Here is a 21,052-nt window from a genome sequence, read left to right on the forward strand (position 1 = left end):
AATGTTTTATCTGAAATCTTTTGGGTAGATTTATGATAAGTTCTTTGGCAATCTCCATGGTTCTCAAGTCACTGATGGAAAGAACATACGCCCTGGAGAAGGAGAATCATGGATTAGAAGCAGCACAGGTAACAAATAATGCACAGTTAAGCTGTATCTAGTTGTAGCTGTGAATTGTGACCATGCCTTCAGAGGAGTTATGTAAATTCCAGAGTAAGTGTAAGCAGGAAAAAAGCAGATTAGGGAATTCCATTGCAAGTTCTTCCTCCATCACTGCTTGTTGGTCAGACAATATTCTTTGTTTGTCCTTGCTTTATCATAAGTGATGGAGCTGTTCCATGTCTTTCACAGCACTGCCATTTGCTGCTGGTTTTAATGATGAAGACTAAAAGCTCTTCAGTGTCTATGATGATAAAAATATCTGATGTTTTCAGACTCCTGACATTTTGTTAGTAGTGTCATATAGTGGGTTTACCTTGGGACAAAGTTAACATATTAGCTTTCTGTAGGAATGAGGAGTCTGGCAAGGGTGGAAGCTGCCTGCCCTGGAGACAGCTCCCAGCCCCATCAGCACAACTGGTGAGATCCAGACTGAACGTGTGTGGTTGGGATTTAATGTATTTAGTAACAATTAAATAACATACTTGAACTCAAAGGGTTGTAAGGAGATTTACCATGATTAACATAGATGTAGAAGGGTTATTTTTGTCCTGTTAAGTACTGGTGTTTCCCCATGTAAATATGACAGGGTTGCACACATGCTTTTTGCTGTTTCTAGTTTTTAACTCAGATTAAATTCCTTAGATTTAACACTAGACTGAATTCAGGTAGCTAGAAACAGTGACTGGCAGTCTCTAGCTCTGCTCTGAAATAAATTTTTGGTCACTTTGTCCCAGAGGGGGATTTTGCAGCATACCTGTAGGTCTAGGAAGAAATGGTATTATATAAAACAGCTATGAGGAGGCTCCCTAATCTACCTCCAATCCTGGGATTAAGGGAAACATCCGCTTTACTGCACAAGCAGTTTTGAATTAGAAATCCAACGTTCTGCCACGCCTTTCTAGCCTGATGTATCATCCTTCTTTTCTAAACACCACTCACATTCTGTTCAGTCACTAAATACTGAATACTAAACACTTGGGTGTTAAAGTGCTTTTTATCAGGACGTTTCTTACAGGTGAGTATTCTGAGGAGCAAACTGAAATTTCTCATTTGCTGTAGCGGCTGATGTTGTAAGATGATGCAACAAAAACACTGGGTGCTGCTGTCTTGTAGCAGTTTCATGGTATCAGCTAAGCTTTTTGAAATGCTAAGTCTTTCCATTTCAGTTGTCAAATCCTAGGAGTTCAGGTGCAACACTTCCATTACACTTCACAGAGGATAAAATGCTGTAGATAAACTGAAATGGATAAGTGTTTTTGGTAACCTGTGAGATACATCACTGATGATGTCAATTCTCGTAGGGTTTACAGTGCAATAAGAAGTGTAGTGATTACTGTCATTGAAACACCACTGTTGCCTTGTCTCACAGACTTTTATAGCTCATTTTCAAAGAGCAGTAGCATCCAGATATTGTTCTGATTTTCTACGCAAGTTGACTTTGCTAGAGAGCTTCTAAAGCATTTTTTTTCAGAGTCACACTTGCTGTCCAAACCTAGAGTTACCCAGTGTGTAGGTATTTAGAGGTTGTGACTGAGTTCATAGGCTTCTCTAAGACTCAAGGGCATGGAGGTTTTTTACTCTAAATTCTCTACTTCATTACTGTATTGTGACAAAAATCATGGCTAGCAACAATATCTATGATTTATAACTCAAATATATATATATATATATATATATATATGTGTGTGTGTATAAAAATATATATTAGGCTATTACAAATTCCTGGGAGCAATCAATAGTATGGCAGCAACCAAATATGTGTATACTGTTACAGGCTACTGCAAACTTTCACTAATTAAGCAAACTTTCCAGTAAAACCACAGAAAATGTAATTATGATGGATTATTTATATGCACATATAAAAATGTTTACATTAATACCGGTATCCAGCTTACTGGACAGATGTCAGAATGGGCCAGACCATCCCAGATGTTGGAGGAAGCTGTCCTGGGTGAGGGTCCAAGATTTCTTAGAAAGTTTGTGTGAAGGGTTCATCTCGTTTAGGAAAGGACAAGTATGTGCAGCATGCAAAGTTCTTGGAGAGAGAAGTTTTGTTTTGGATAAAAATTAAGTCATATCAGACAGAAATAAGGAAGTGTAGGACTTTGCCACTTCAGCAGCCAATAGATGCTGTTAATTTCTATATTTCACTTGGAATAGCCAATATAAGTTGTTTTCTGTTCTCTCAGTACAATTATTTTTCTAGACTGTTTTCTTTTTCCTGCAGATAAAACAGCCAATGGTAATTACCAAGTCTTACTTCCTCAGGATGCTTTCCCTGTTTTTGGACTACTTTTCACCTTTTCAGATGATAAGTGGCTGTTGTGTTTCCTTGTTTTTGTGCTTATCAATGCTATCTCAGGGTGTCTCAGGTTTGTAGGTACCAGGCTGTGCATTTCAGAGAGGCCAGCTGCACTTTTCAACAGTGCTTCTGGTTCCCAGGTGTGGTTCCCAGGCATACCAGCATTTTCCCTGTCAGTATTTCAGCAGACACTTTCTTCTTTTAGTAATTTCCCCCCTCTAACCAGGTCACCTTCATGGCTGCTCACTTCACCTGAGTGTCCAGCTAAGACATGCACTGAGCCTCCAGCAATATTTTAATGTTTCTTGCCTGGAGGAGATAGTGAGCCACGATGGATGTGCCTGGGAAGGAAATTATGGAAACTGATTAATCTGGAACCTTGAAGCTTGATGTTTCATGTTTTATCATTTTGTGTGTGTGCAGAGAGGAGAGGATGTTTGAATTTTGACTGACTGAAGATGAAATCCAAGGAGCCCTCTATTCTCATCATCATGGATGGTACTCATCTGTAAAACTCAGTAGACAGATACCATGGTGAAATATTCTTGTGTATTCTTCTCAGGGGTCCATGACCTCTGCTCTTTGTAGCCAGCTTCAGTCATTCTGCAGGAGGGCTCTTCAGGGACAGAGAAATTTGCTTTGAAAGTGTAGATGAGCTTGGCCAAATGGTAGATTATTTCAGGGGAGAGAGCAAGGAAGAGCTTCCCCCCCCTTCCCTTCTCTGTGGCCTCTGTTGCTTAGCAGACTCAGGAGTATTTAACTAACTGAACACGAAGGTTTTGCAGTGCCAGACCACACTGCTGCCAAAGTAGCAACAAATACTGCTTCAAGGGCTTGATGAGATGGATTTGGATTGCAGTCATGTATGGGAAAGTTAGGAAATGCTCTGAAATGTGAAGCTATGACAGTCCTTAAGGATTGGATGTTGTATTTTTTTGTTTGTTTGTTTTATAGGAGTTCTGCCTCTTTCACTGTGCACCCTTTAACTCTGCCTCTTTCCATATAGAATACTTGGCACTGCTTGTCCTTTTTGGAGGACAAGAGGTACAATTTCTGGAGGTTTTGTTTTGGTTTTAGTAGTACAAGATGTAGCACAATCAGAACAGCTGGAATTAAGGAAGCTGGAAAATCTGACTTTCAAGGACACTGAGGTTAATTTATAATTTGTGTGGTTTTTTTATGTACACAAAATGCATAGTCACTTCCTCTTTAATCAAACAAAAAATGCGTAATGAAGAATTTTTTCCCTTTAATGGTCTTGAGAAGATAGTGTCTCTATCAAGCTTTGGAACTTTCTGTGATATCTTCATGATATTGCACAAGCTCCAGTGCATTTGAAGTGCAACAGATGTTTCCCCTCAGCTGTGTGCAGGCTCTTGTTCTGAAACAAGGCAAGCCCTTGAAAGTAGGGTAAATTAATTATAAATTTTAGTTTTCTTGTTGAATTTAAAATTCCTTGTGGATATGTCATTAGGAGCAGCCCCATGTAGAAGTCTGCCCTCATATCCATATCTGGACAGGAGAGACAATACCTTCTGCACCAGTGACATTTCCCTGCCCCACCGCTGGGGGTTCTCAGTTTCAGTTGCTGGGGATAAGGTGGTGATTTCTGTGCTCCAGCTCCTCCTCCCAGGGTCACCATCTCTCGGGGGAGATGGGTAACAGCGCTCCTGTCTTTGTGGTGGAGTTCAGTTGTGGAAGCCATAGTGTTGTCCCCTTGATTCATGTATCTTCTTCCCATGTCCCCTGATTCTGTGCTCTGAAGCTCCTGCTCTGCTGCAGGACAGTCAGCAGATGGAGTGACTGGACACCCTGCACAGGGCCTGCTGCAGGGCACAGAGAGCGCACCAGTTCCTCTGGACATTTGCACTATGGCTTCAGACCTTCTCAAGAGCCATGGTGCTTGGAGTCAGTGAGGCTCAGATACCAAAATTCTCTGATTATCAAAGATTTAGAAGGCAGTATGTAAGAAGAAACAAAAGACATTGTGTAACAACCCTCTGGAGGGTATAAAATGGTATTCCAGTCTTGTAAAACAATGTAAAAAGCCTGAACCCATTGTGCTTGTAATGGTAGTAGAAATAGAAAGTAGTTTCTGTTCTGGTTTGCTGTAAACTTGAAATACACCTGCTGTTCTGCTATTGATTGTTGTGATTGTGCTCAAAAACCATACCAGAAAAAAAAAAGTAAAGTAAATTTTGGTTTTAAAAGGAAAAGGAAAAAAAAAAAAGAGAGAGAGACTCCCAATCTTATTTTTGCCATGTCTCATGTATGCCTATCTGAAAAAGCTGTCAGTAATAGTGACTCCATTTTAGCTCTAGAGTAAAATAAGGTCATGAGCAAGGACACTGGCAGTGACAAAAAGCAAGGCTAATTAGCCACAAAAAAGCCTTATACATACTTGATACTAACTTCTTGTGAAAAATGTTGTGAGAATGTTTATGTGTTTGTATAACAAAATATGTGAGTATATTTATATATATAATTATTACATGGAATTTAGTAGCTTTTACACTTTTCCAATAACCTTGGAAAAGTGTAAAAATTTAAACTTAGTTTCTTGTTTCACAACCCTTTCTTAAAATTTTAAGGTTCTGAGGCTCATAGAGGCACCATATGACTTAGTGCCAGAAATTGATGGGCATGGGTTTATATGGCATCATATAACTTCTTTTCAGTTTATGATTTTGTGTTTTCCCACCCACAGACACAAGGGAAGAAAACAGATACTTTTTTTGGGGTTTTTTTTTTTTTGTTTGTTTGTTTGTTATGACCATTGGATTTAGCAGTAGACAGCCTTTCCTGCTGATTATTTCTTTGGGGAATGAAGAGTATGTCATGTTTAAGTAAAGATAGCTGATATCTTGTACCAAGGGCTTGTTTTGCATCTTGAAAAGAAAACTTTGGAGCTGTTTTCCTCCTTGTTTAACAATAGTAATGAAACATTTTGTACTTGATACAGCTGTGTGCTTTTTATGAAGTCTGTCTATCCCTTGAATACTTGTTTTTTTCTTTTTTCTGGTGAACATATTTGGTATAGCACAGCTAAAGAAATCCCCACACCAAATCTGTCATAATTAGATTTTAAAATTTCTTATAGAAATACTTCAGGGTAACTAAATCTTTTTCTTCTTTAATTAACAGAGGAGGAGCTCAGGAAGCTGAGAGAAGAAACAAACGCTGAAACATTAAGGCAGGAGCTAGAAAAGGAACGGCAGAGGAGATTAGAACTAGAACAAAGAGTCAATGAAGTACTTAAAGCAAGGTAAGAGAAACATCTTCACTGTAGAGCTGAAAGCCACTTGAGATCTCTGTCTGTCTCTGGGAAGTGCTGGTAAAAGCAAATGTTTCCAGCCCAGGTGCTCTTAAATTAAATTACTGGTCACAGAGAGAGCAGCTGTCTATGTTGTCCTGTAAAATGACATCATTAACATCCATGTACATATAGGTTACTTGGCCATAAGTGCTGCTGTAGCTATAGAAGTGCCATGACACTTTCTAGTTGAGATATTTTTCATTTCACCTCTTCTGATGCTCTCCCTCTGGGATCTTTCCTTCCTGGAGCTACTGAATGCCAGAGCCTTTGCCATGCCATTGCACATGCTTATCCTTCTCAAAACCTGTGTCTTCTGCAGACTGCCCAATCCTTGTTACTCTTACTCTAGCAGCAGCAAGGATGTCCCAGCACCACAGCAAAGCCCTAAATGCATGTGAGTAACTGGACTTTGAGCCTTTCTTGCCACTGCAGTGACAGATGGAAACACCTCCCCACGCTCCTTTCAGCCTCAGGGGCATCCATCTTGACGATGCAAAGCATCTCATTTGATTCAGTCTCTCCTTACTCTGCTTAGCTACGCAGATCTTCACACCACAGCAGTTGCTTGGGGCTGGTTGTTCTAGACCCCTTGTGCCTGTTGTACCTTCCCCAGCAGGAGCTGAGATCACTGGGCTGAGCAGCAGCAGCTGTGGCTCCCCACCCAGTGCTGTCATCAGGACACGGTGCAGGCAGAGTTGGTGATCATGTGCTAAGCACTTCCACTTACTGGGAGGTGACAAGCAAGAGCAGACAGGCAAAATGTTTTGCTTGGATATGTGATTTCCCAGTGCCATGCAAATTCTTCCCAACCTCCCACTTCATTCTGTACTCAGGTATAAAAATACCTTCCCTCTCAGGCCAGTCCACATCCACTGGTAGTAGTGAAAGTAGGAGCTATTTATAGGAAACATGTGGGCCTACTTTCTCTCTGTTCTCTGTCTACCTCCTGCTCCCATGGAATCATAGAATTATTTAGTTTGGAAAAGACCTTTAGGACCATCAAGTCCAACCATTAACCCAGCCCTGCTGAGGCCACCACTAAACCATGTGGTCCAGAGCCACATCTACATGTCTTAAAATCCTCAGGGATGGTGACTCAACCACATCCCTTGGTAGCCTGTTCCAGTGCTTGAGAACCCTTTTGGTGAAGGAATTTTTCCTAATACCAAGTCTAAAACTCCCCGGTGCAACTCGAGGTCATTTCTTTTTGTCCTATAGCTTGTTACCTGGGAGAAGAGGCTGACCCCCACCTGGCTACAGCCTCCTTTCAGGCAGTTGTGGACAGCAGTGAGATCTCCCCTGAGCCTCCTTTTCTCCAGGCTAAACAGCCCCTGTTCCCTCAACCACTCATTGTAAGCATACACATACACTTTATTTAAGGGTGTCAGAAGGTACATTGCTGTCTTTCACTTCAGTCTCTCTTGGCAGACCTGTTATCCATGAATTTATTTAACACTATTAATTGCTGGAGCTGTCTTCTTCTGGAAACTGTGGAGACAATGCATTACAGAAGTCCCCTCTTAACTCTAAAGAAGCATTTTATTTGCTTTCCTTTTTAACAGATTTTATAGTGGTTTCAAGAAGTGCCCCATAGTTACAGAATTGTAAGAAATGGTGAATTACTGTTTAGCATTCAGTTTATTTGCCATTCTTAATGAGTCCTTTCTTCTCTTACATTCTCTCCAGACTAAAGTGTTCCAGCTTTTCCACTATCTCTTTAAGAGTTCTGCATCCCCTTCATCAATTCAGTTGCAATTTTTTTTAACTATTTTAAGAGTTTGAGCAGTATTCAGAGTGTTGGTGCACCAAGGCTTTAGATAAAAGATAGATTAGGCCTTCCCTCTTATTCTCAGTACCCACTACAGTGGGATTTTTTCAGGTGATATTTCACAGTGATGGTTTTCTAAAATCACTGGTTCTGTGCAGGGTTGGTCTATGTGAAGTCTTTGACCTGTCCTGCCAAGTCAGCTTAGAAGGGGCTCTTGAAGGTCCTTGTGGAAGAGTCTGGTTCCCAAGCCAGCACCACAACTGTGCAGTGGGAAGGTGGCCCTGATCTGGACTTTTTTTGAGTGACATTTTAAAGTTGCTCTTACAGCTGGGATGTGAGAGTGCAATTTTATCGCCTGTGCTGGTTGGTCTGGCTGTGTGTCTGGACTGGTATTGCCTGTTAGAGTGGACAGCTGAGGAGGAGAAGCTTGAGCCTGTTGTGTGCTGAGAGGATCAGTTGGCACAGTGACAGCTGTGCAAAGCACTGAGCCTTGTTCCCTGCTCTTGGTAGATGAAGCTGATGCTTCAGGGAAGGGTAATTTCTCACCTGTGACTTGCTCCTTGAAGAAGTTGCTTGAGATGCAAATTCCTCGTGCTTGTCTGTAGAGCTGGCACAGCTTTGTCCCGAGGGTGGCTGTGCCTGGACTTCAGGTCATGCACAGAGAAGGGGGACAGGGATCTCCTTGTGGCTGTGAGTCCTGGAGGAGGATGAGGAGCTCTCTGGTTCTGCACAATGGTACTCATCATCCTGCTCTGTTTCACAGTAATAAGGCTGACTCAGAGTCTCATCTGGCCCACTGCAGCTTATCAGCACAGGTTTTACTGAGAAAAGAGATGGACAGTCTTTGTTTATCAATATTTGTGTCGACATCTGTACCTTGTTGGGTGGTGAACAACAGCAAACCTCTAGCAGGAGTGACAGTGCTAAATTAAGGTAGGATGACATGGCTCCCTGAGTGCTATTTAGATACCCTAAGGATTGCATTAGTCCTGTCAGCTTGGGTATTGCACGTGGGGATTACATTCAGCCAATTATCCTCTCTACTGAAGTGTTTCTCTAACTGGTCTTACTACTATTTCAACCTCTTTGTGACAGGGTGCATAAGGTGACAACAAAATAAGACTTTGAAATTTTTTTGGTTTCTACCCAGGAGGAGAAAATTTTGTTTGTCCATGATTTTTGCTTAACTTGTGCTTCATTGTGTGAAATTCTTCACTGCTTACTATATTTTGCACTTCATTGTAGACATTTAAAAATACTTTTATTAGGACTACAGGGGAAATTTTGACTTACGTAGTCAAATATGTAATAGCCCATATTTAATTGGAAATTAAATATGGGCTGATGGAAATTTAATTTTATTAAGCAAAGTAATATTTATTAATAAATAAATATGGCCTGATGGAAATTTAATTATTAAGCAAAGTGGCTGCAGCAAGTTCTGTGTGGTTATGTCAAATTCACCCTGCTTCTAAGGTTATTGTTAGCAGTTTTAAAATAGAGATTCATATGTCCCCTGGTAGGGGAGGGAGCAGCTTTGTGGTACTTAGTTGAAGGCTGGAGTTTTCATGTACTGTTCCTTTTGCTTGCAGAAGTAAACTAATACTAACGAAAATCAAACTGTTCTCTGGCATAAGAAAGAAATTATTTTAAAAGTTGCAGTATTCAAAAGTATTCGTGAGGCAGATAATACATGTATCAGTATAAAACATGATGAAAAATGTTTGGCAAGGAGAAAACAAGTTCAAAATCTAAATTTTTTTTTCTAGTGAAGAACATGGGCCTCCTTCATTGAGGTCACAGTTGTGCACAGGGAAGAGGGTAGAGTGGAAGAAGAGGATTTTTGGTGCTTTTGTTTGTCATGGTGTTTATTGTTTGTATATCTGATTTTTCAGAGATACAGTGGCCTCAGCTGAAGGTTTCCACAGATACAGTTCAGAATATCCCAGCATTTGGTATGGCAGCTGAAGCTTATGACATATTGTGAGCAGAATGATGCATAAATAATCTGGAATAGTTTGTGAGAGCTGTAACTGCCATATTTTCCAAATTTTGAGCTACAGTCATGCAGAAAAGAAAAATAACAAAAAGTTTTGCAACACCACTTACCAGGAGCTTGTGACTTATGCAGCACACCTTGTTATTAGTACCATTGTGAACTATTTTTACAAGGACCAAATAGACAATGCTTCTGTATAAATCACTATTCCTTCATTGTAGATGAGAATAGCAAGGGCTTCTGAAATGTTTGGTGTGTTTTAATGGAAAGGAGATGGAAAATATGAAGATTATTTAACTTGGTTTTTTAACAGCTCTTCAGGGTAAGAAGCCATGCATACCTGAAAGATACGTTTTTAAACTAGGCTAAGAAAATACCTGCTTATTTTTGCATTTATGAGGTTGGAATGTGCTTTTGATGGAAGTACACACATATTCAGGTTGCTTTTAGCAGTAGGAAAAGTGTTAACAGCCTTGAGTGTCTTCTACAACAGTGGTTGAAAAACTGGTGGTGGGTTGCTTGTGAACTTGGAGTTAGCCTGTGGGAAAATTGCTTTGAATATATCTGAGAACATCATGGCAGTGATTGCACCTCTTGTGTCCAGCAATTCTGGTCTGCATCCTGTTTTTTGGGGGAGTCTGTTGATTCACAGACATCTCAGCTTGCAGCTGCATTCAGGGCCTAATATGCATAAACAAAAATGTTTATTTTAGGGAAATGGTCTTCAGTGTCAAGGTTCCCTTAACTTTTGTGTTATGCTTGCAACTAAATAATTAAATAGCACTTGGGTGCTGTTCTGTGGGGCAGCTCTGAATGGACACTGCATCAGACTGTGCTAGCTGCTTTTGAGAGTTACATGTGACCTGGTCATGAACAGCTCTAATATTCATTAATATTGATGCTTCCCTGACCTCAGTATATTAAAATAAACAAAAAAGACAGTTTGTGTTTGTCTCCTTCACTGTCTGAGCTTGCTCTTATCTGTTTCAAACAGCCTGTGCTTTAAATGGCTGCAATCTCTAGCTGCATAGAGATGACCTAGCTTCATGTTGGGGATGTGTTGGTGTTACCAGTTACACCCTTTTTCTGAGTGGAAAGTGTGTCCAAGAGGAATTTTAATGCAGCTTGTTTTCTTAGGTTCAGGCTGCGGTTAGGAAGCCCACATAGGAACACAGTGCTGTTCTGGGGACTGTTTGTGTTTTTCAGCCTTTTATATTATCTCTGGCATGAAGAGTGGTTCAGAAACCTGGAAAGATAATTTCTTCCCTCTGTCAGTGGTCTTGATGAACTGGATGGTTCAACATGACCTGGTTTTACAATCGAACTTCCCAGTAGGTGTGCAAGCCCAAACAATGAATTCTGAGCTTCCTGTCACAGATCTGTCTGAAGTGGCTAATTATAACCTGATTCACAGGTGCAGTAATGAGCTGTCATTAACCTGATGATTCGTAAAGGTCAGGTTCTTCATGGGGAAGAAGTAACAGGCAGATGGCAAGTAAGACATTGCCAGAAAAATGAAACAAAAGCACCAAGAAGGGCCAAAGCCAGCTGTCATGTGCTCCTGATGGAGCCCAGTAAGGCTGCTGTACAGAGCTACTTCTTGGTGAGATTTTCTTGATTTTTTGCCCAAGAAATGTGAGGAGTAATGTTGCTGTGCTGCTTTTGAAAACACATCCCAGCATGTCAAAAGGAAGACCCAGCCTGAAGACTCTGACAGCTGACAGTGGTGGGATCTCATCTTGGCTCTGGTGTGACACCACCCCAGTCAGTGCCTCCACACAGCTGGAATGGGCTGAGTAACTGATGACCACCTCCTTTCCACCTAAATGTGGCTTCAGCTTCAGTGAAACACAGCCCGAATGACAGATTTCAGCTGAAATGCTCAATATGTGGTGTAACCATCTGATGTGTGGCTGGTAGAGGAAAACAAGATACCACTGTGTAAGAGTTGGTGCAAATTTGATCATGTTTGTTGCTGTCTGTCTTTTGAGAGCTGGAAATGGAGGAGATGCAAGGATATGGGAGAAGAAGCAAGGATAGGAGGAGTTTTTAGATGAGGAACCTGTGACTTATATAGAAATTGGGGCAAAATGGCACAGGAACCAAAGTTAAAGTTTAGCTAAAGAAAATAAACTGATGACATTTCAGGTGACTTTCAAAAGGACTTTCTGCTGCAAATACAGAAGCCATGGGGAAAAGTCCTGACGAATCATGAAAGCAAGTGTCTTTCAAAGCCAAAAACATTGAATTCAGCTAATTAACACCAATAAATGTCGAGCTGTAATTGATAAATCAGTAAACTACTTCTAAATGTTCTTTTTAGAAATGAACAAGGATGTGGAAAGCTCATTAAGGATCAGGAATGCTAAGAAGGAAGGGATGTACTGTAGTTTCTCCATCATGTTCATTGATGTATGGTAATGTTGAGCAGCACACAGTAGTAATGGCCTTTTCCATGTGCAGGCAGTACAGTGACATCTTTTCCTAACATCCTTTCTAGAGGAACAACAGGAGAGAGAACTGTGTGTCCATCTGTATTGCTGCAATCTGCCCAGTGCAGTGGGATCCCTCTCCTTGCTCTTCATTTGCTGACCATGTTTCACTTGATTTCCTTTCTGAGGAGCAAAAGATGAAAGGAACATTTGAAAATGCTTACATTGCCTGATAAATGAGTGATCATGAAATTGCACAACTGACACTTTTATTTCAAGAAGTAATCTTCTCAATCATACAACTCCCTGCCAAAGCTTGCTGTGGCTGGTGTTAAGTTGTCAAAGCTCCTGCTTCCTTAGAAAAATCTTTCTGTTAGATATCTGCATAGATGAATGAAGACTTTGGGACTGAAGCCTGAAGTATTCTCAACACAGGTTGGCAGTTGGAGGCTGTGTACAAATGTAATTTGAAGCCTTGCACATGTACAGAATGCCAAAAGCATTTGTGTTTTAAAAAATCTGTTCACTTTTAATGGATGAGAATATTCTTGAGTCATTTTGAAAGGTGAGACCAATGATGCCAGCTTCTTGACATATATTTAGAACATTTTTGTTGCAATTTTTCAGACTATTTGATTTCTCAAGTTATTTTTCAAATTGGTTATGATCTGTGTATTTTGAGAGTTTACAACATAACATTTTAAATCATTCTTAACACCTGTTCCTCTTGTGAAGTTGTTTGACCCTAGTAGCAATGGCAGGATTCAAGATTTGTGTGTTAAATTGTGGTTTTGTTCTGCTGCTGTGGTTATCAACTTGTGATATAGAATCCCTTTTAATTTCTTGCTGTGGGAAAAGTCATGGCTCTGAAGAATTTTCCTGGCAGGCATTGCAATGAATATACCACACAAAGGCATAAATAATGCAAGAAATTTAATACTACATTGTTGAGCAGTTGTAAGATGAAATGGAGCTGTTGTAAGGTGAAATGGAGCTGTTGGTGACAGGAATGGCTAAACCCCACCTCACAGTGGGTGCTATTTCCCAGGATCCTAAGTGCAGTGAATATTTTGAGTTTTGTGAAAGGGTGTAAGCTGGGTTTTCTTTTGTCATGATTGTATAATCTCAGCTATGGAAACCATGGAGGCTCTGGTGTTTCCTTTACCTAAAAGGGAATAAATTCTTCCTCTGTAACATTTCACATTGTTTCTGTTTTCTTTGTAGGGCAGAAGAGGTGCCTGCAGCTCAGCAACCTGCAAAGCCACAGGCACAAGCCAATGGAACAGGTGAGCCTGGTCAGATCTCTAACAGCACTTTAGTTCAGTTGGATTTTTTCTTTTTTTTTTTTTCTTAGATCCTGAGAAGATCAAATCTTGCTTCTTAAGACGCTGATTATAAATGACAATTCAAGCAACTTCTCTCTCTGTACATGATTCTGCATTTACTTTTTGTGGTTGACCTAGCATACCTGAGCAAGGAATTTATTGTGTATTGTAAGGCCTTTAGGTATGTAATGAAACCTATTGGCTCACTTCATCATTCTGGCATGCCTTGCTGATCCTTGACTTAGCAGAAAATATGTAATATATAGAAAAAATGTTCTGTTTTGTTCTCAATTGCAGAAGGTCTGTTATGCCCTTAATCATATTACTACTTCCTTCATCTAAAAGAAGAGACATTCTAGTGAAGGAGTAAGACTAAGAGTTATTAATTTGCTGGACACCTACACTGCCATTTCTCAAGCTGATGCTAATTATGAATTCAATCATGTACTACTGATGTATGAAAGAACTAAGGCAACAGTTAAATTCTTAATCTTTCAGTGCACTTTTACTTCCCTTCCTACCGCTTGTGATCGAGATTTAGAGTTTTAAATCTATGGACTAAATCTGAAATTTCCCCTCCTGTACTTCCTCAGTGTCAGTGCTTTCTGTTATGTGGGCTACAACCTGACATTTTTTTCCTCTTGTCAAAATCTCTTTCTCAGTATTTTCTGAAGTATTAGCATGTGGGAAGCTACTTCATATTTTTATTCTCAAATAGAAGTGTTGTCCCAGCTGTAAACAGTCACTAGATTCCTTATTTTTTCTAGATTTCATTGTAAATCATTAGTAAATGGTTTGATTCTATTTTCTGAGCACCAGTGGCTTTTTCTCATGAGTTTAAATGCATCTTTTTGGCTATTGTAATTGGCTGATGAATCTTCCATGCCTCTGTTTAGTCATATATTAATTTAATGGAATTCTGTACTAAATTTGGTCATGGAGTAATTATGACCAGTATCCTCTTGGTGACATTGCTGCATTGAGCTATGTTTCCAAATGGTCTGTCTGTTCCTTCTAGACCACAGTTTTGTGAGTTACAGGTGATTCTTTCATTCTCACTTGCAGTGCCTTAAGGCTTTTAGCCTGATTTTCTTGCCATGTACCCCTATATTATGTTATTTTTCCACTGAAACTGACACACAGAAAGTGTGCTTCACTTCATTATTTTGCTGTGTAAGACTTCCCAGGTAGTATTATGACTGTATATTCCATATATAGAAAGTGGTATATGCAGCATAATTTCTGAAGGCTGCCTTTAGAAAAAAAGAAACTCTGTGGTTTTTTTGTATAGCTCTATGAAGACACACACACACAAAATCTTGATGAACTATCTGTGGTTGGAAAGTGGAAGTAAAAATGGCTCTAGCAGAATCTTGATTATGTTTCCACCTCCCTTTCCTGTCAAATCCCTGTGGCTGCAGGGTGGCTGTCCATTTCTTTGCTCAGGAGTGTTTTGCTTTGCAGTTGCTTTTCCCAAGGTGACCCTTCAGCACAACAGGGAGCACTGCGATTTACGTCGGGCTTTGGTTTACAGAAGTCTCTTAACCAGAAAATGTTTTTACTGTGTTTGCTAAGAATTACTGTTTGTTAGGATGTTTTACTTTTTGTACTTTGGGTAATAAGATGCTTTCATGTACTGTCCTAAGAGCAATGCAGGAATCACTTTTAGTGTTATTTTACCAATTTAATGCAGTTGGGTTCCTGTGCAATGGCAGAAGTAAATTGCAAGTTTCCACAAAGAGTGTTGGTGAGGGATGGGGAAGCTGAGCAAAGTGTGCTTCCCAACAAAGCACCGTGTGTGGGAATGGGCTGGCATTGGATTAAGGTGTCTTCTAGCATTATCCTGATACTTAGTGCTTCTTTTTTATAGATAAGAGCTGTCACACAGTCTCCTCAAGACTCCATAAGTGGTTTTGTGATAAATTTGGGGAGTATGTTGAGACTTCAGATTTCAGCCAGAAGAGAATACAGTGGAAACAGAAGAGCCACTTAGTGCTAGAAGGTAAATCCCTAATGTCATTTTGAGAAATTCTTGGTGCCTTTACAAGTTACTTTTCTTCTCACTTTTTTTTTCTTTTTAACCAACATTTGTATGGTTTGAGCAAGTGTTTCAATAACAAATAAAAGTACAGAACTACCTCAAAAGTTTTTTGACTACTTTGGACAAAACATGAGATTTTAAGTTTATCTACTGTCTGAAATAAAATAAGATTTGTATTATTTACCAGGTTTTGTCATATGCCTCCCAGAAACAGTGAACAAAGTCTTAGTTAGGTTGGAGATCTTTTAAACTTCAGTTTTTTGGTCTGATGCAAGGTAGATTGTATTAGTAGAAACACATTTTGTAGCAAGAAATAATAAAGAGTAGGCAAGAATAAAGGCTTATAGTTTCTAAGTGTGAAGAGTATTTCAAGGATCAAATGTACACAAGTGTGCACCAGTTGTCTATTTAACAAATTGCTTTTATCTATTATTTTTCAGGTTGACTGAAAATATGAGAAGATTAAGTAAGTACTTAGCAATATTTTATTTGTTGTGTTTGTTCTGGTTTCATTTGGGAGAATATTTGTGATTTGTTGTCAGTGGTGTACATGCATTGCCTTCAGAATGCCTTTTAAAAAATAGTATTAAAGTTAAATTTGGGGTGGTTCCTAACTTCCACTAGGTTAGCCACAAAATCTACATCCTGTTGTCCAAGGAGCCTGACTCAGAGCTCTCCAGAGTGTTGTTGTCACCAGTGATTTCCAGTCTTTCAAGTCCTGATCTTCTCTATGGGCTTGGTGCAGGCTGCTGCAGCAGAGCAGGTGGAAGCAGCACTTGAGTCCATGAGCTCTTCCAGTGCCTTGGGTGTGCCCTTCCACTTCCTTCATCTGCTGCTTTGGATGTGCTGCTGGAGCTTAAGGAAATCCAGTGATAGTTGTGTAATTACTTCACACAGCAAGTGTGTTTGGATAGGTCACAAGCCAAACTGGGACAGCAAGTCTGAGGCTCTCTTGAAGAAAGACTTGAAAAGTTGTGAGTTCTACTGCAAAAGAGAGTGAGAGCTTCTGAGGCTCTCTGTGCAGGAGGGATCATCATTCTTCTCATCAGGAAACACAAAACTGACGTGGTGCAACAGGCACCTTGGTGGCCTTGCAGCAGCCCTCTCCTGTTTCCTTGTGTTCCCTAGCTAGTTTGCCCAAGTAGTGAAAAGGACAAGAGGGTTTTAGGGAGCTGAGGAAGAGCTGCTCTTGTTCTTGCTGGCTGGGTGTGCCTGTGTGTGGGCCTCTCCCAGCACAGCTCAGTCTCCCCTGCAGTGACAGCCAGACCAGAGTCTGCAGAGGTGGCACACAGACTTCTTCAGGGGGTCATCTGCTGGGCTGCCTGGCTTAGCAAGAGCAAGCAGCAAAGTGCTAGCAATGGGTAGAGTCCTGCAGAGACACAGCCAGGAGATCCAGCCTGGCTCCAGTCTAGCTGGTGAAGCAGAGCAAGGGAGGGAAAGGCTCTGGATTTTGTCTACCTGGGCTGTAGTAAAGCCTTTGGTGCTGTTTCCCACAGCATTGTCCTAAGAAAGTGGCTGATCATGGCTTGGACAGGTGTGCCTTTGCTGGGTAGAAAACTGGCTGATGGCCAGGCCCAGAGAGTGATGGGGATGGAGCTACACCCACCTGGTCACAAGTGGTGTTCCCCAGGGCTCAGTACTGGGGCCTGTCCTGTTCAACATCTTTATCAATGATCTGGACAGCAGCATGGAGTGCTCCATGTCACTTTGCAGATGACACCAGCTTGGACAGGAGTGTTGATCTGATGGTGGGTGGGAAGGCTCTGCAGAGAAAATCATTTAGGGGCATGGGTTTTGGTGGATTTAGCAATGCTGGGTTAATGGTCAAATGCAATGATGATCATAAAGATCTTTTCCCACCTAAATGATTCTGTGATTCTAAGTTGTTCCTTGTAATTCAGTCAGACTAATGTACATTGTTTTACAGTGAGACAAACTGACCTGTACAGTGGTCTTTGGGGTAGTGTGAGCATGGCTGAGAACAAGCTGCTTTTAGCATCCAGGGTGCCCTTATAAATGATGTTGATATTTTTTTCTTTGTCTATACTTAATAGTTGAGACATAATCTTTGTCTTAGGTAACACTTCATTTTTTGGAAATACATTCTTTAATTGTTCAGTTACATTGGTGAGTTTAATTTTTTTCATTTGGATAAGCCTTTTTATCATTACGTGTTGTGAATATTCCTGTAGTTTTCTAATTTGATTGTTTGCAATTTAAAAGTGATTTAACCACTCCCAGCTAATTCTAATACTGTGTTTTTTCTCAACTTCCATTTAGAGAGAGGTGCCAAACCTGTTACAAATTTTGTGAAGAATCTTTCTGCCTTATTAGACTGGTATTCTATCTACACTTCTGCTATTGCCTTTATTGTAAGTTATCCTACTCCTCCAGGAGTAGTAAGAACTTGAAAAAAATACATTATTTGCTGAAATTCTTTGAAACTGCCGTATCTGAGTAGGGGTTGTGCTACAGTTCAAGTCAAATCAAAAAGTGTAATTTCATTTGACACAAAATAGCAGTAGTGATCAGTTCTGTTATATAAAAAACCAGTTAAATTGTGTTTCCTGGGTCTTTTGTAGCCTAGCTTTGTAATTGTTAAAATAACTTAGAACTGTCTGGGTGTTGTTCACTCCTTTCTTGTTTCTTGTCTCCCAGACCTGGTAATTCAATGGTTACTTCAGCCTCTGCAAAGTTTCTTCTTGTCTAGGGCTGAAATGCTGAGAGTGGTTACATTTGATTGTCCCCATCAGGGCTCTTTGCCATTTGATAGGATCATACTGATGAGAGGAAAATGCTTTGATTTCAGTAGGATTCACTGTGCAAACATCAGGTCTGTGAGCTAGGTTCAAGCATTTCTATGCTATCTTAATGAGGTTTGGATGCTGCAAAGAGACATAAGTATCTAGTGGAGTTTTGGTTGTTTTCCTTCCTCCTATTGTTAATTAAATTATCTAAATTCTTTTGGTCATAGTGTATATAAAATGAATTTCTGTCAAATGATTTGGCAATAGCTGTGTGGTGAAAATGTCACACACCTTTTTGTTAAATATTATCTGTAAGTTATAGTCCTTCTGCTATTTTGCATGGCACAGCTGAATGAATATTGAGAAGGAGCCTTCCCTCCCAGTGCCCTCTGTCTGTCCCTTCTCCATATCTGCTGATTTTTCTCTTGCCTCACCTGGTAAGCCCATATTTCAGATAAAAACTGAAAGAAGAAACTTTAGCTGGGTTTTTTTTGAAAGCTCTGGGACCTGGGAGCCAGAGCAAGGTTTCACTTTGTGGTTATCAGTAAAAACCCTAGTGTCTCTCACAGAGAGACTGTAGTCTTTGTTTTCAGAAGCTGGGTACAGAATACCTTTTGAAGCTTTTTGTGTTTGTACTTTTTACATAAAATAAAACCTGTTTTCTTGCAATCTTTCTAGTCTTGGTAAAAATTTGGATTTAATTGACCTGAAATAATAGAATGAGAGTTTATCCTGTTACCCAGTATGGGGCTAGTTGCTGTAATTCCACTTCAATACCATGGCTTCTGTGCCATTGCTGGCCATATCATGGTCATGTAGCAGATTCAAAGACTTGAGGGTTTACCTCTTTTTTTTTTTTTCCTCCTACCCCTTCAAGTAATTATAGTGTTGATAATACTCAATGCTCTCTCTGAGGCAGCTGAGAACTAGTTCAGTGTCATCTCTGGAGATCTGGTTCATTCTTAGTTTTGATTTTGCATTCCTGAGTGTGGGGCCATTGTCAAATACAGAGTGGCTAAAATTTATTAATTTTTTATATGAATTGCATGGTTCTGAACCCAAGAGCACAGTGGGAAGTGGTATTTCATGTAACTCACTGTACCCCAGTTTGTAATCTGTATCTCTCTTTGTTTGTTTTTCTTCTTAATCTGCAGATTTACATCAATGCTGTATGGCATGGCTGGGCCATTCCTATGTTCTTATTTTTAGCAATTTTGAGGTTATCCCTAAATTACCTCATAGCCAGGTATTTGCATAAATACTAGCTTACTCTCTTAAGTAATGCTTTGTTTGAAAGATGTTTTGTTATCCTTGCACTGAATTATAAACTGCTACCTTTTCTTACATTTAACACAGGGAAATTCAAACTCAAATATCCTGTCATTGCTCCGTTTCTATAATCTTTTACTATTATTGGGAAGTATCTTTGTATCCTGTGGCTTGGGTTATCATAAACAATGTTGCATGCTCTCAGACAAATCCCCCTCAGCACTGAAATTCTAGTATTTCTAATTCTGCAATGCTTAGAGTACTTGAAGAACATCACCTTCAATATTGAAGCTTGCTGTTTTTCCCAGCAGAGAATGTTCACCTAGGCCTAAAATGGCAGTTTTGCCTTTTTCCATAGCTCTTGAAATATTTTATCCAAAGTATCTTCCAGTTGTAAAGTCAATCTCTTCTAAAAATTAAGTCTGTGTGATTGTTGTTTTTGTTTGTTTTTTTTTTTTTTAATGCACCTTAAAATGGTGTAGAGGACCTTAATGTTCCTGTTGTAAACTACTTTTCTGACTTCTTAATTGATATTTTGTTTGACATTGTATTCCCTGGAAATTGCTAGGTAGCAAATAGGCTTCTGAGTAAGTTGATGTAATTTTCTTCACATGGAAAAAGAAGAGAAAAATATTCCTAATCCTTTACTCCATGCACACCGTTAAGTTTTATTGTGAAACCCAGAAGTAGTGATTCTGTTTAGTATCTACTTAACTAATATTTTTAAAACTGGCTGTTGTTGGCCACTTGTGCTTCTGTTATATTGTGGGTTCTTTGTTAATTTGGGGGGTATATTATTTGCTTTTAAGCCTTAAGTGCTTATTGCAGAAAACTGCTTTTTAACCTTTTACAAATAAGCCATGTTGATGGATGGAGTTCTTGCTCTCTTTAAATATTTCCATCATTCCTAGGGGTTGGAGAATACAGTGGAGCATTGTGCCTGAAGTTTCTGAGCAGATGGTAGGTGTTTGATCAGCTTCACCTGTATGCCTGCAGAAAAAATTGCACCTTTAAACCTTTCTCTCTGTTTGTGTGGGTAGCTGGAAAGCAAGGAAGAGCAAGCTGCAAGTGAAGACACATTTTTTTTTCTTTCTCTTGTAATTTAAAAGTAAGGGCACTTTAGTAAGGGCACTCTTGGTGCTTCACCCTAAAATATTCCAAACCTAAACCGCATTTCTGAAATGAATTTTAATTTGCCAGCTTGGCCCAAATTAGGTCCTGTGGGATCTTGAAGAAGTCTTGCAATCTGTTTTCTTTAAGAACATCAAGTCCATCTGTTAATTCAGCATTGCCAGCCCCATCACTGGGTCTGGGTACACATCCCTAAGTGACAGATCTAAGTGTCATTTAAATACTTCCAGGGATAGTGACTCCCCATCCCTGAGCAGCCTGTTTCAGGGCCTGACAACCCTTTTAATGAACAAATTTTTTCTGAATAGCCAATCTACATCTCCCCTGGCAAAGTTTGAGGCCATTTCCTCTTGGTCTGTCACTTGTTACCTGGGAGAGAAGACTGACTCCCTCACCTCATTACAACCTCCTTTTGGATAGTTGTAGATAAGGATAAAGTCTCCCCTGAGCCTCCCAGAGCATTGAAAACTAAAAATAACCAGCACTGAAAGACATAAAAAATAGCTGTGAAACAAGAGAGGAAAATGGTAAATGTAGAGACAATTAAAAGTGAGATGAGT

At 39.9% G+C, this 21,052-nt stretch overlaps 1 protein-coding gene across 1 annotated transcript in view; it reads left to right on the forward strand.

Moving 5' to 3' along the window:
• GRAMD4 (GRAM domain containing 4) overlaps positions 1 to 21,052 on the forward strand; it is a 75,274-nt gene that overhangs the window by 39,292 nt on the left and 14,930 nt on the right. The window contains 8 exon segments of the mRNA XM_054514862.1: positions 5,609 to 5,729; positions 13,204 to 13,265; positions 15,175 to 15,240; positions 15,243 to 15,306; positions 15,786 to 15,811; positions 17,626 to 17,717; positions 19,247 to 19,338; positions 20,273 to 20,321. Of these exon segments, the coding sequence (XP_054370837.1) occupies positions 5,609 to 5,729; positions 13,204 to 13,265; positions 15,175 to 15,240; positions 15,243 to 15,306; positions 15,786 to 15,811; positions 17,626 to 17,717; positions 19,247 to 19,338; positions 20,273 to 20,321 (572 nt within the window).

The sequence above is a fragment of the Molothrus ater genome, chromosome 5 (genome assembly GCF_012460135.2).
Source record: "Molothrus ater isolate BHLD 08-10-18 breed brown headed cowbird chromosome 5, BPBGC_Mater_1.1, whole genome shotgun sequence".
NCBI lineage: Eukaryota > Metazoa > Chordata > Aves > Passeriformes > Icteridae > Molothrus > Molothrus ater.